Source organism: Chlamydotis macqueenii, chromosome W, assembly GCF_036417535.1.
Source record: "Chlamydotis macqueenii isolate bChlMac1 chromosome W, bChlMac1.mat, whole genome shotgun sequence".
Taxonomy (NCBI): domain Eukaryota; kingdom Metazoa; phylum Chordata; class Aves; order Otidiformes; family Otididae; genus Chlamydotis; species Chlamydotis macqueenii.
Genome location: NC_141592.1, coordinates 40,048,307 through 40,063,673, shown reverse-complemented (window position 1 = coordinate 40,063,673; position 15,367 = coordinate 40,048,307). Strand labels below are relative to the sequence as shown.

Sequence of the window (15,367 nt, the reverse complement as noted above, 5' to 3'; positions counted from 1 at the left end):
CGCCTAGCGCGCGAATCACTGCAGACTGCCCCTCCTGCATACATGCAGCCCTGCTAACCTTACCCCACACACCATTCCATACAAAAGAAACTCAAAAAAAAAAAAAAAAAAACCCACCAACTAACACACCACCTTTGGCCCAAAATTGTTAGATGTCACCTTATAAAAAAATTTACTTTCCTAAAGAAGTTAAACATGGACAAAACCTCAGCTTTATAAATACTTTTGCTTTAGAGTTTTAAATTGCAAATTACTAACGTGTCATAGTTTAGTCCCGATCACGATCAGACTACGCAGTCTTTCTCTCACTCCCACCACCCTCATCTCTGAGAAATAGGGAGATATAACATAAGAAAAAAGGCTTGAGGTTTGAGATAAGGACGGGGAGAGATCCTTAAAGTTACCATTACAGGCAAAACAGACTCGACTTGGGGAAAACTATTTGTTTATTACTAAAAACAGCAGGATAATGAGACAGAGAACAAGATAACCTCCCCCCACCCCTCCCTCTTCCCAGGCTTAACATTATCTCTACCTCCTTCGCCCCTCCATGAGCGGCACAGGGGGGAAGAGGGAATGGGGGTTATGGTCAGTTCATCACGCGTTGTTTTACGCTGCTCCTTCCTCCTCAGGGGAAGAACTCACATTGCTCCCCTGTTCCAGCATGGAGTCCCACCCACGGGCTACAGTCCTTCATGAACTGCTCTGGCGTGGGTCCTTTTACCATGAGATGCAGTCCCTCCAGAATGGCTGCTCCAGTAGGCCCTCCACAGGCCACAGCCTCCTTCAGGCATCCACCTGCCCCAGTGTGGGGTCCTCCATGGGCTGCAGATGGATCTCTGCTCCTCTGTGGGCCTCTATGGGCTGCAGGGGGACAGCCTGCTTCACCATGGCCATCACCACAAGCTGCAGGGGGATTCTGGCCAGGAGCAGCATTACTCCTCCCCTTCCTTCTTCACTGATCTTGGCATCTGCAGCTGTTCCTCTCACAAGAGATTCTTCACAATCAGCTCAAGCAGATGCCTCTCAGGTTCTCTTCATGTCTCCTCTCCACTTCTTGCAGCTGGGCTGGGTTGAGTCAGGCCCAGTTGGCTGCCCAGTGGGAGGCCAGAGGGTGAGGCCTGCAAGGCCCACAAGGCTCCTGCCTACCCCTCTCTGCCCCTGCTCAGCTTCTTCACGTCTTCTCCTTTTTTTCTCCTGTTTTCCCCTTCTTAAATATGTTATTGCAGAGGTGTTATCAGGGAATACTCTGCTACCAATTGGCTCAGCCCTAGCCAGCAGGGGATCGGCCCTGGGCCTAGCCGAGACCACTAGACAAAGGGGAACAACTTCTAGAAGCTTCTTACAGAAGCTGCCACAGTAGCCCCCCCACCCCTCAACAAAACTAACTGTAAGAAGTAGTGCAATTCAAAAATATTTTGAAGGAGGAATATCTATATCTAAGCTATGTTATAAATATATGTGACATTACCAAGAACAGTTCTGCTTATGAATTAATGCTACATAGTTTGTACAACCCTGTAGAAAATATTTAAAGAACTAAAATGAACTAAATAAAACTATAAATAATATTAGTTTTAAAATGTGTGATTATAAAGAAAAAGTTTGAGAGAAAGAAAGCAAAACAGGTGCTTATTGCATAGATACAACTTCTGCTGCTATAAAAGCAAGATCTGATAATAAAAGTATTTTTAACTCATTCTGAAACACAATCACTGCTGCCAGAGTATGTATAAATGCAAACAAAACTTTAGCTTTTAAAACAATACCCTTGATGCCGTGCACTGAGACAATACTCTGTAAATCAGTTTATTTTCCATGTACTGGACAAATACAGTTGGTATAATTATTTTTTCTGCACGTGAAAATAAAATCAAAGTGCTTATTTTCCCACAAGAAATGTGTTCACTGTGAAAATACTGTGTCTTGCAATAACCAACATAAAGCTTTCAATGTAAAGGTTAGTTCTAAAAATTTAGAACTGAAACATCAAGGGATTTTTTTGCTGTTAATAATGATGACTATACTTGTCGTAATTTAGCCCTGCTCAGGACCAACCAGTCTCTCACCCACTCCCCCCACCCTCCAGCAGGACAGGGAGGAAAATTGGTAAAGAAAAAAAGGCAAAACTCATGGGTTAAGATTAAAAAAGAAAAGTTTAAGAGAACAATAGAAGAAAAGAAAACAGAGATAGAAAACAACCAAACCCGATAAGAGAAAATACCAAAACACATAATTTACAGTACAATAGCTCACAGCGAATCCCAATACCCAGCTTCCTCCAGAGTAGCAGGAGGCTCCCCTTACCACCCTCCTCACTCATATACTGAGCATGATGTCCCATGGGATGGAACAGCCCTTTGGCCAATTTGGGGAAACTATTCCAGCTGTTGGCTAATTAGTCAACTATCCCAGCTGTGTCCCCCAGCCACAGGGGCCACCAGCTCCAGTTCCCCTCCCAGCTCAGGTGAAGGTTAACTCTATCCTAGCCAGAACCAGGACAACACTACAAATGGCCAAAGAGTTGTGTGGAAGAAGCAGAACAGTACAACAGCTCAATTAAGGAAAAGAGTTTTAGCGCACTTTGTTCATTTTAGCCAACATGCTACATTGCTCTTTTTGCATACAAAGTGAACTCAAGGATTTCCATTGTAAGAAAGAAATTACTCAGCAAGCAAAAGTGTCAAGCTGCCTTTTTTTCCTAATAGACTTGGACATATTAAGACAGAAGCTCTGCAAGACATTACACAATTCTTTTTGTTTTTATTAGTAAGTGAGAAAGTCTGATTTGTAACATTGTCACATTGCTAGTCAGAAATGCTGCACTGATGAAGAAAGTCAATGCTGGGTCAACCCATGTCCTTATTCTACAACATTTGTTTGCAAAGAAATTAAGTAATGTTCAACACTATATTCCTTGCTTTCTTCAGAGAAAAGTCCCATCGTTCTTCCTTTAATGGAGTATGTTACTACTTAAATTGAAATATTTTTGGACAATACATCCCTAAATTTTCATGAGATCAAAACAAGCTTCTATAGATGTTACAGAAATCTTCACATATCATCATCATCATCTGATGTATCACTGCTGCTCGTCTCAGAATCCTCATTCTCCAGATCAGGTTTGAAATTGCTGTTTTTCCAGGGGCTAAGTTTAAAATCATAGATGAGGCCATTTTTCAAAATGCCATTTTTCCGAAGGCCATTTTTTTGTAACTGAAACGAGAGAACAAGATGTATTCAGAGAAAGAAAAAGCCAAATACAATCTGTTGCATTTCAGCATTCTCTACATCATCTGTGGGCTAAATTATTAGATCCACTGCACAATCTATTTTATATATACACACAAAGAAGAAAAAAAAAAAAAAAAATCACCTGAGTGCCTTCACTTCTGGACCAGCCACCTGCATTCAAGAGCTTCCAAACGTGCTTAACTAAGCTCCTGCATTGAACAAGAACTTACCCTTTTCTCACCCACTTCCTCAAACATCTTGCCCCAGTGATCCCTCCCACACAGTCCCTCCTGTGATGCAGTCCCTATTTCCACAGTCTACTGCAAATGCCTGTGCTAAAGAGGGCAGGGTCTGCAGTGAGGAAGGGACCCAGGAAGAGAAGAAGCAGGAAGGAATGGGTATCCCAGTCTGTCTACTTGATGCAGTTGGCAAGTCAAAGACAGTGGAGAGAAGGAAACAACTTATTCTACAAGAAAGGAATTACTGCATTTCCACACATACTGCAGAAGCTGGGCAATAAGCCAAGCATTTAAGAGTTTAATATTCCAAATGCTCTAATTAGCACCTGCATGGCTAGACTTATGGAAATACAAAATTTTCAGATTTAACATTATGCAAGATTTTCCCTTCCAGCCCCTCCCCTCACTGACCCCTATCAGGTATATAAAACACTCCTAATTAAAAAATAATAATAATAAAAAAATATCACATCTAGATTGCCTTTTCAGGCTTTGTTACTAGTGAATTAAGTGTCCCTCAATTTCCAACAGAGAAAACTCAGATTTTGGAAAGTCAAGGAAGCTGCATAAAAACCTCGAAAGAAAATTCCCTTTCCTCGGGCTAAGCTGAGGAGCTGGAAAGCCTGTGCAATTCTACTACCAGCAATGCTGAAACTACTCAGAACCACTCCCCTACCCTTCCCTTAATATTTTGAGAACAGACCTTACCTACAATAAGCACTGGTCCTCTATCTTTTTAAAGCAACTATTCTTCCAAAAGCACAAGGAGGCAAGAGAGGGGAAATAAAAAGGGTAATGAAATGGCAGCATCCCTAAGCATCAAAATTACTGGAGATCCTCCTCAAAGGTAGGCATTTAGGTTAGCCACCTACAAGTTCATAATGGAACATTAATTTAGCGTTACCTGTTCACTAATGGCTTGGAATTCCTTCATCTCATCCTCTGTTAGCGGAGCACATGTTTCATCATTTTCAACGTCTTCCTGCCAGCCCATCTCCTTTAACAACCTTTAAAATTAAAAGGACAACATTAAGGAATTTGCTACACACATTCAGACATTTCAAGCTCTGCCTACATAGATGTGTAAAGATCTGTAATAAATGGATTAATCAGTCCATATTTTGTTAAAATGAACTCTTAAATAAAAGTACATTAAAAGCCTCACAAAAAACATACATAAAGCACAGAAGTTGAGAAGTTCCCCGAGTCCTTCACAGACAACCCTGTTTTACCACTACATGTTTAATTTCAAAGGTTGCAAAAACTAAACAGTAATACTTTATCTACATAAACACATTGTCTTGGTTTTGTTTAGTGAAGGGGGACTACGGTGGTAGCTTCTGGAAGAAGCTGCTAGAAGTTGTTTCCCCACTGTCCAGTGGACTTGGCCGGGCCTAGGGCCAACCCGCTGCTGCGGCCAGGGCTGAGCCAATTGGCGGCAGAATGTTCCCTAATAATGCCTCTGTTGTAACATATTTAAGAAGGGGGAAGAACAAAAAAAAAAAAAAAAAAAAAAAAAAAAAAAAGAAAAAAGGAGAAGATGTGAAAACGCTGAGCAAGAGCAGAGAGGGGGAGGCGGGAGTCTTGTGGGCCTTGCAGGCCTCACCCTCTGGCCTCCTGCCGGGTGGCTGTCTGGGCCTGACTTGGCCCAGCCTGGCTGCAAGAAGTGGAGGGGAGATGAGATGTGAAGAGAACCTGAGAGGCATCTGCCAGCCTGTTGTGAAGAATTTTTCTTGTGAGAGGAACAGCTGCAGACACCAAGGTCAGTGAAGAAGGAGGGGGAGGAGTAATGCAGCTTCTGGCCAAGATTCCCCTGCAGCCTGTGGTGGTGACCATGGTGAAGCAGGCTGTCCCCCTCCAGCCCATGGAGGCTCACAGAGGAGCAGAGATTCACCTGCAGCCCATGGAGGGCCCATGCTGGGGCAGCTGTTCTGGAGGGACTGCACCCCGTGGAAGAAATTACCCAGGGCGGAGCAGTTCATGAAGGACTGTAGCCTGTGGGTGGGACATCACACTGGAGCAGAGGAGGAATGTGAGGAGTTCTTCCCCCAAGGAGGAAGGAGCAGTGGAAAGCAATGTGTGATGAACAGACCATAACCCCCTGTCATAGTTCAGCCCTAATCGGGACAAGACTACGCAAGTCTCTCTCTCACTCCCTCCACCCTCCAAGAGAATAGGGGGAGATAACATAACGAAAAACGGCTTGAGGTTTTAGATAAGGACAGGGAGAAATCCTTAAAGTTACCGTTACGGGCAAAACAGACTCGACTTGGGGAAAACCATTCATTGATTTCTAAAACTAGCAGGAGAATGAGACAGGGAACAAGATAACCTCCATCCACCCCTCCCCTCTTCCCAAGCTTAACATTATCTCTACTACCTTCCCCTCCCAAGCGGCACAGGGGGGAAAAGGGAATGGGGGTTATGGTCAGTTCATCACGCGTTGTTTTACACCACTGCTTCATTGTCGGGGGAAGAACTCCTCACATTCCTCCTCCGCTCCAGCGTGGGGTCCCTCCCACAGGCCACAGTCCTTTGTGAAACTGGTCCGGCGTGGGTCATCTCTTCCACGGGGTGCAGTCTCTCCAGAACAGCTGTCCCAGCGGGCCCTCCACGGGCCAACAGCCTCCTTCAGGCCTCCACCTCCCCCGATGTGGGGTCCTCCACAGGCTGCAGGTGAATCTCTGCCCCTCCATGGACCTCCAGGGGGACAACCTGCTCCACCATGGTCTTCACCACAGGCTGCAGGGGAATTCTGGCCAGGAGCCGCATTACTCCTCCCCCTCCTTCTTCACTGACCTTGGCATGTGCAGCTGTTCCTCACAACAGGCTGGCAGACACCTCTCAGGATCCTTTTTACATCTTATTCACTTCTCATCTCCTCTCCACTTCTCGCAGCCAGGCCAGGCAGAGTTGGGCCCAGTTGGCTGCCCAGTGGGAGGCCAGAGGGTAAGGCCTGCAAGGCCCATGCCTCCCCCTCTCTGCCCCTGCTCAGCTGCTTCACATCTTCTTCTCTGTTTTTTTCCTCTTTTCCCCTTCTTAAATACATTATCGCACAGGCGTTATCACAGAACATTCTGCTACCAATTGGCTCGGCCTTGGCCAGCAGTGGGTCCGCCCTAGGCCCGGCCAAGTCCACTGAACAAAGGGGAGCAACTTCTAGCAGTTTCCTACAGAAGCTACCACCTTAGCTTCCCCCCCCCCCCCAAACAAAACCAGAACACCCCCATTCCCTACTCCCCCCTGTGCCGCTCAGGGAGGAGAAGAGGGTAGAGGTAATTTGGAGAGACAACACAGCAGGGCACAGGCAGTCCAGGAGGTTCCTGGAACGTGTGGATGGCAACTTCCTCCTGCAGGCGATAGAGGAGCCGACAAGGAGAGGTGTCATGCTCGACCTTGTGCTCACCAACAGGGAGGGGCTGGTGGGGGATGTGAAACTAAAGGACAGCCTTGGCTGCAGCGACCATGACATGGTGGAGTTCAAGATCCACGGGGCAGCAAGGAAACTACACGGCAAGCTCTCTGCCCTAGACTTCAGGAAGGTGGACTTCGGCCTCTTCAGGGACCTGATGGGCCAAGTGCCATGGGAGGCGGCCCTGGAGGGAAGAGGGGCCCAGGAAAGTTGGTCTATATTCAAGGAGCACCTCCTCCAAGCTCAGCAGAGGTGCATCCCAATGAAAAACAAGTCGGGCAAAAAGGCCAGGAGGCCGGCGTGGATGAGCAAGGAGCTCCTGGACCAACTGAAAGTGAAAAAGGAAGCCTATAGAGGGTGGAAGTGGGGACAGGTAGCCTGGGAGGACTACAAAGAGGCTGTGCGAGTGGCCAGGGATAAGGTAAGGAAGGCCAAAGCCCTGGCAGAACTGAATCTGGCCAGGGATATAAAATGTAACAGGAAGAGCTTTTATAGGTACGTAGGGGACAAAAGAAAGTCCAGGGAAAATGTAGGCCCCCTCCAGAAGGGAACTGGTGTCCTGGTTACCCAGGACATGGAGAAGGCTGAGGTTCTCAATGACTTTTTTGCCTCAGTCTTCACCGACAAGAGTTCCTGTCCCACCACCCAAGCTGTAGAAGGCGCAAGCAGGGACTGCGAGAATGAAGAACCACCCATTGTACTCGAAGAGCAGGTTCAGGATCATCTGAGGAACCTGAAGGTGCACAAGTCCATGGGTCCTGATGAGATCCATCCAAGGGTTCTGAGGGAACTGGCGGATGAAGTTGCCAAGCCACTGGCTATCATATTTGAGAAGTCGTGGCGGTCTGGTGAGGTCCCCGATGACTGGAAGAGAGGGAACATAACCCCAATTTTTAAAAAGGGGAATAAGGAAGACCCAGGTAACTACAGGCCGGTCAGCCTCACCTCTGTGCCTGACAAGGTCATGGAGGAGATTCTCCTGGAAACCATGCTAAGGCACATGGAGAGCAAGGAGGTGGTTGGTGACAGCCAACATGGCTTCACCAAGGGCAGATCATGCCTGACCAATTTGGTGGCCTTCTATGACGGGGTGACGGCATCAGTGGACAAGGGACGAGCAACAGACATCATCTACCTGGACTTGTGCAAAGCTTTTGACACTGTCCCACACAACATCCTTCTCTCTAAACTAGAGAGACATGGGTGTGATGGATGGACCACTAGGTAGATAAGGGGTTGGCTGGATGGCCGCACTCAGAGAGTGGTGGTCAACGGCTCAATGTCCATGTGGAGACCGGTCACGAGTGGCGTCCCTCAGGGGTCCGTGCTGGGCCCGGCCCTGTTCAACATCTTTGTCGGCAACATGGACAGTGGGATAGAGCGCACCCTCAGCAAGTTCGCCAATGACACCAAGTTGTGTGGTGCCGTCGACACGCTGGAAGGGAGGGATGCCATCCAGAGGGACCTTGACAGGCTGGAGAGGTGGGCCCGTGCCAACCTCATGAAGTTCAACCAGGCCAAGTGCAAGGTCCTGCACCTGGGTCATGGCAATCCCAGGCACAAATACAGGCTGGGCAGAGAATGAATTGAGAGCAGCCCTGAGGAGAAGGACTTGGGAGTGCTGGTGGATGAGAAGCTCAACATGAGCAGGCAATGCGCCCTTGCAGCCCAGAAGGCCAACCGCATCCTGGGCTGCATCAAGAGGAGCGTGGCCAGCAGGTCGAAGGAGGTGATTCTCCCCCTCTACTCAGCCCTGGTGAGACCCCACCTGGAGTACTGTGTCCAGTTCTGGAGCCCCCAACACAAGAAGGACATGGACCAGTTGGAGAAGGTCCAGAGGAGGGCCACAAAGATGATAAAAGGGCTGGAGCACCTCTTCTGAGGACAGGCTGAGAGAGTTGGGGCTGTTCAGCCTGGAGAAGAGGAGGCTCCGGGGAGACCTGATAGCGGTCTTCCAGTACCTCAAGGGGGCCTACAGGAAAGATGGGGAAAGGCTGTTTAGTAGGGCCTGTTGCAATAGGACGAGAGGTAATGGTTTTAAAATAGAGGGGGGTAGATTTAGATTAGACATTAGGAAAAAATTTTTTACAATGCGAGTTATAGAACACTGGAACAGGTTGCCCAGAAAGGTGGTGGAGGCCCCATCTCTGGAAACGTTCAAGGCCAGGCTGGATGAGGCTCTGAGCAACCTGATCTGGTTGGGGATGTCCCTGCTCCTTGCAGGGGGGTTGGACTAGATGACCTTTGAAGGTCCCTTCCAACCCTAACCATTCTATGATTCTATAATTTAAATTAAGTTTAAGCCCAGGAAGAGGGAGAGGTGGGGGGAAGTTGTTTTGTTCTCTCTCTCATTATCCTGCTTTGGTTTTAATAATAAACAAATAGTTTTCCCCAAGTCGAGTCTGTTTTGCCAGTAACGGTAACTTTAAGGATTTCTCCCTGTCCTTATCTCAATCCTGGAGCCTTTTTCCTTATATTATCTCTCCCTATTCTCTCGGATGGTGGGGGGAGTGAGAGAGACTGCGTAGTCTGGTCCGGATCGGGGCTAAACTACGATACACATTCTTAATTTCAAGCATATATCCACACCATCACTTGCACATACCAAGTATTACATTTCCTGCCATCAGGTTTCACATACAAAATAGACTGTGTTCTCTCTGCCAATCCAGTGAATATAAGGACACAAAAGCCAAATTTCATATTATCTCACTTCAAGATCTTTATTACCAGACTAAATAAAACTGACAGTTTTTCATATTCTGTTTCAATTGGATGGCTGCTCTCCAGAACTGCAGCAATAAAGAAAGTGAAAGAGAAAATAAAAAATTCATCTGTTGATGCACAGGATTTCTCTTAAAAGTATATCTGGTGTTGGGACTATGAACTTTACAGTCCATTAAGCTGCGACCTCCATCATCAATATATTTGTGTGAGAAGTTATCAAAGGCAAATGACTTTAGTACAATCAAGTAACCCTGACTACACTATGATATTCATTACTGTTCTGGTTTTGTTTAAGGGCGGGGGGCCCTAAGGTGGTAGCTTCTGTAGGAAACTGCTAGAAGTTGTTTCCCTTTGGTCAGTGGACTCGGCCGGGCCTAGGGCAGACCCGCTGCTGGCCAAGGCTGAGCCGATTGGTAGCAGAATGTTCCCTGATAACGCCTCTGCAACAACATATTTAAGAAGGGGAAAATAGAAGGAAAAAAAAAAAAAAAAAAGAGAAGAGAAGAGAAGAGAAGAGAAGATGTGAAGAAGCTGAGCAGGGGCAGAGAGGGAGGCGCAGGCCTCATGGGCCTTGCAGGCAGGCCTCACTCTCTGGCCTCTTGCCAGGCAGCTGACTGGGCCCAACTCAGCCCAGCCTGGCTGCGAGAAGTGGACAGGAGATGAGCTAGATGATGTGAAGAGATTCTGAGAGGCATCTGCCAGCCTGTTGTGAAGAACTTTTCTTGTGAGAGGAACAGCTGCAGACACCAAGGTCAGTGAAGAAGGAGGGGGAGGAGTAATGCAGCTCCTGGCCAAGATTCCCCTGCAGCCTGTGGTGATGACCATGGTGGAGCAGGTTGTCCCCCTGCAGCCCATGGAGGTCCACGGAGGAGCAGAGATCCACTTGGAGCCCGTGAAGGACCCCACACCAGGGTAGGTGGATGCCTGAAGGCAGCTGTGGCCCATGGAGGGCCTGCTGGGACAGCTGTTCTGGAGAGACTGCACCCCGTGGAAGAGATGACCCACGCCGGAGCAGTTCCACGAAGGACTCTGGCGTATGGGTGGGACCCCACAACAGAGCAGAGGAGGAGTTCTTCCCCCGACCATGAAGCAGCAGCGTAAAACAACGCGTGATTAACTGACCGCAACCCCCATTCCCTCTTCCCCCCTGTGCTGCTCGGGAGGGGAAGGTAGTAGAGATAATGTTAAGCTTGGGAAGAGGGGAGGGGTGGGGGGAGGTTATCTTGTTCTCTCTCTCATTATCCTGCTGTTTGTAGTAATAAATGAATAGTTTTCCCCAAGTCGAGTCTGTTTTGCCTGTAATGGTAACTTTAAGGATTTTCTCCCCGTCCTTATCTCAAACCTCGAGCCGTTTTTCCTTATATTATCTCTCCCTATTCTCTCGGAGGGTGGGGGGGAGTGAGAGAGAGACTGCGTAGTCTGGTCCCAATTGGGGCTGAACTACGACAATCATATTCCTAAAGTTCAAGCAATAAGAAAGCAGAATCTAAGTAACTGTACCTTCATTTTAAGACAAGAAATTTCTGTCAGGTGGAAAAATAAGAATGTATCTCCTTTGCATAACCGCTCTGGTGGAACAGCAGTGTAGGAATGCTGGTGGTGTCCCTTCATGGGAACCAACATCAGAGATGGTTCATCACCTCAGACCCACAGTATCTTCTGCATCAAGTCTGGAGATGGAAACAACATGCACTGGAGAAGCTACATTGATCCTCGGTGACAGAACCACAATTCAGGATGCAATGGCTTCATATAGTTTCTTTTTTCTAGCACATGCTAACATCAGAGCCAGGACAGGCCTCTTTGCAATTGAATCTCACCTGACGGCAGATGTTGATATTCCAACACAGACAGACTACAACTAGGAGTGAGTGTTGGGATGAGGGGAAGAAATGGAGACATATTCCTCTTGCGACTAAGCTTGAAATGTCCAAAGATGCAATAATAAAAGTGTTGTGGCTAGTGCCAAAAGTTGGACAGCACTATCTGAGCAGGAAGAAAGTAGTTTTAGGTGTGAAGATGCTGCGAAAACACAGGTTACCTGAGGGTGAAGACACTGTGACATTTAACAATGAATACAGTAAGTTCTCCTGCTGCAAAGTTTTTGCCAAAAGGATTAGCACCTTCTTCAGGTAAACTACACACCTTAAATGTTAAAGGAGATTAAAGCTATTCCACAAAAAATAAAGAGGTTTCTAAAGTATATGCCAGAAAACAATAAACTGACACTTGGAGCTGAAGAACAGTGAATATACTAAAACAGGGAAGTTAGATGAACTCACAGTTGATGTCATGTGCCAGGCATTCCATTTAGCCGGATGTCAGCAAGAAATGCCCTTCAACATAACCCTCCCTACAAAAAATTCTAAGTCCCCCAATACAGCGGACATGCACTGGATGTGTCACTGCAGGTGACCAATGACACCAATGACTGTAATTAAAACCATAATACAAGTCTGGAATTGGCGGGGGGGGGAACGGGACGGACACGGGACAGGGACAGCACTACTGAGATTGTTTAAAAAAGTTAACAGAACAATAACAGAAATTAAAGTTACGTCCTCTGTAGTGTTTGAACCAAACTGGACAACGTGACAGCCAGAAACAGTTAAATCCTCATCATGTAAGCCATCCAAAACTTCTCTCTTTTAAGAGAATATGTGCATTTGTATACACATATAGAAAAAAACTTGCCATTATGCAATGCCAAAAGCAGTTCAAATGATAGTTATATTTTTAGCAACAGCAATTTGAGTCAGAAAATTTTACTGCAAGCAAGCTAAGATGTTAACAGTATTATGTATGGTAAAGTGAATAATTACATAGCTCCTGTTAAGGTAAATAAAATTTAGGACAATAGTTAATTATTTTTTAAGCAATATAATCTAAAGTTAGCAGGACTGCTGTCCCTTTAAAGCAACATTAGGCTTCTAGAATGGTTAAAACTGAACTACATAAAAAAAAATTAAGCTTCAGATTAGCAAACTTGACACCAACAGGATGAGTACATAATGCATGTTGGAACCTCCCCCAGCAGAACGGAAACCCAAGATATATTTTGTATGATATGCCTATACAATTATTAGGTATGCACAAGTATCCTGCGAGTTAAGCTGGTCACTTCAAGTCCAATTTACTACAAAAAGGCTTACAATAACATCTGTCTACATGCATGCAGAGGTCTCAAAGGGCTGGTACAGTACAGAGACACAGCATCTTTGGGACACTACAAGGAAAGATACTTGCCCAGAAACCCTATGAAAGCCATTGAAAGTCATTTGAATTGACAAATGAGAGTTAGATTTTACTCCTATCTTCTAGTCAAAAATAGTAATCATCAGCCTCTAACAGCCAAAGATTTCTGTCTCCATAGCCAATGATGGAAAAAAAAGGAACAGAGCAAGGTGCATTTCACTTTTCATACTCGTGAGGGATAAGAGGTCATGAAAGTTTCCTCTGCAGGTACTACAAAAGGAAAAAGTTCTCTAGTCCAATGTATACATAGAATCTATCCAAAAAAAAAAAAAAAGAGAAAATAATCTTTCTAATCTATCACTACATTTCTGTAGTTGTCAGAAACAGTAAGAACTTAACAGACCTCATGACAAGCTCACCTCCAGACTGAGTTGTAATTTCCCAGCAGTATCGTTCTCAATCTCTACCAGTTGCTACTAGAGTTACTATTAAGACAGACCAGAATTGTTTCAATCCTTTTTTGAAGTTACTTTCTCCCTTTTCAGTGTATTGTCTTGTGATATCACTGACAGCATCAACTAGTCAGCTACAGAAATAATTAACTTCTTTAACGATGAAAAACTCACTGGAGTTTTACATAAGATGCAGCATTTAAAGTATTATTAATACAAATAGCAATTACAATTTTTCTCAGAGATGCAAGTTTAGCATGTTAGTACACAAGTCTAGTAGAAACAAAAGTATATTCCATGTTAAAGTAGTACATATCTAAAAGTTAGACTTTGACAATACTAATTAAACATTATGTGTTCTCAGTTTTCAGATTCTAACTTCTGAACTAGTAAGAATTTAAGACATGCTCACTTACCATGAAGGAACACTCTTTATATTATAATCAAGTACATACCTATGCTCTGCCTCAAGTGAGCTTGAAAGAACATCTGCCCGAGGGAAAGTTGAAGATCGAATGATCTGTTGAGATGCAATTGGAGCATTGCCATTTTCTTGTGGAATTTCATTTTCAAAGTTTCGGTTTATATCTCTCTCATGATGAGGACTGTTGCTGTTATGCAAGTTAAAGAACTCATCATCCTGTTAAAAATAAATTATATATTACAAAGTTTAAAAGTAAATTCCATTCACAAGTAAATATCAGTAAATGCTGCAATTCGGTGATTCTGTTTAATTTAAATTAAGTTTAAATGGAGATGCTCTGTACTACTTTGGGGTAATTCCATTCATAAATCTAGAGTTTACAATACCTAGATACTACAGAAATCTCAAGTTATGCCACTGATCAAGTTACGTAGAAAGCAACTCCCATGCTCAGCCTCAAACTTTTTTCTACAAAGTTTGAAACATGTCTTAAAATTCAAACTTTTTATTTCTATAAGTATGAAAGGCAGCTTATTTAAGTTATCTGTTGAACTTACAAACAAGGTTCCTAATTAAATATCAGAGCCACACGTGTCAGGAGAAGCTTGAAAGCAAAAGAGTTCTCAAGTTTGCTTAGTTTAAGGGGCAGGTCACAGCCAACTTACCTCAACCAGCAAATTCATCTGCCACAAGTTCAGAAAGACTGAATACTGCTCTTTAAATTCAGACAACTTCCCCTATACACATGCACACATCACAGAGCTTCTCAGGCTGTTGTTACAGCAACTGTAAATTACTTGCCATGAAATAAAAACTAGAAAGAAAGTTTATTTAGAAAGCAGACTGTTCAGGTTCATTCAAATATTAAAAGCTCTTTAATCCTATAAGCCAGAGACGTTTCTTTTAATTCTACTCATTCAGCAATTTGTAACTCTTATTTAGTAATGAGCCAAATAGCCTCAGGAATCTTACCAACTGTAAAAACAAAGAGGAGAATACGAACATTATCTAGCTAACATCCTTTTGACAACAAAATTCCTGAATTTGGCATATAACAGCATTATCCATAGCAGAATGCAGTTGCTCAGTCAGTTCTGCACTTGTACAAAATCATACTTTAGAGGCCACAAACAAGACCATCCATCATCAGAGCAACTGACGTCATCTACCTGGACACGTGCAAAGCATTTCACACTGTCCTACATGACAACCTTGGCTCTAAACTGGAGAGACATGGATTTGACGGATGGACCACTCAGTGGATAAGGAATTGGCTGGATGGCCGCACTCAGAGAGTGGTGGTTAACAGTTTGATGTCCAAGGGGAGATCAGTGATGAGTGGTGTTCCTCAGGGGCTGGTATTGGGACCAGCCTTGTTTAACATCTTTGTCAGCAATGTGGACAGTGGGATTGAGTGCACCCTTATGCGCGCTTGCAGCCCAGAAAGCCAACCACATTCTGGGCTGCATCAAGAGGAGCATGGACGGCAGGTCGAGGGAGGGGATTCTCCCCCTCTACTCTGTCCTGGTGAGACCCCACCTGGAGTACTGCATCCAGCTCTGGAGCCCCCAACACAAGAAGGACACGGACCAGTTGGAGAGGGTCCAGAGGAGGGCCACGAAGATGATCAGAGGGCTGGAGCACCTCTCCTATGAGGACAGGCTGAGAGAGTTGGGGCTGTCCA

The 15,367-nt window shown here is 45.2% G+C and overlaps 1 protein-coding gene across 1 annotated transcript in view; it reads right to left on the bottom strand.

Moving 5' to 3' along the window:
- Positions 1 to 2,945: 2,945 nt before the first annotated feature.
- The window catches only part of LOC147596694 (vasculin-like), a 34,482-nt gene continuing 22,060 nt past the window's right edge, over positions 2,946 to 15,367 (bottom strand). Inside the window, exons 8-10 of the mRNA XM_086769727.1 lie at positions 13,715 to 13,899; positions 4,378 to 4,480; positions 2,946 to 3,216 (exon numbers count right to left, since the gene is read on the bottom strand). Of these exons, the coding sequence (XP_086625853.1) occupies positions 3,055 to 3,216; positions 4,378 to 4,480; positions 13,715 to 13,899 (450 nt within the window). The 3' untranslated portion in view covers positions 2,946 to 3,054. The remainder of the gene's footprint in view (positions 3,217 to 4,377; positions 4,481 to 13,714; positions 13,900 to 15,367) is intronic.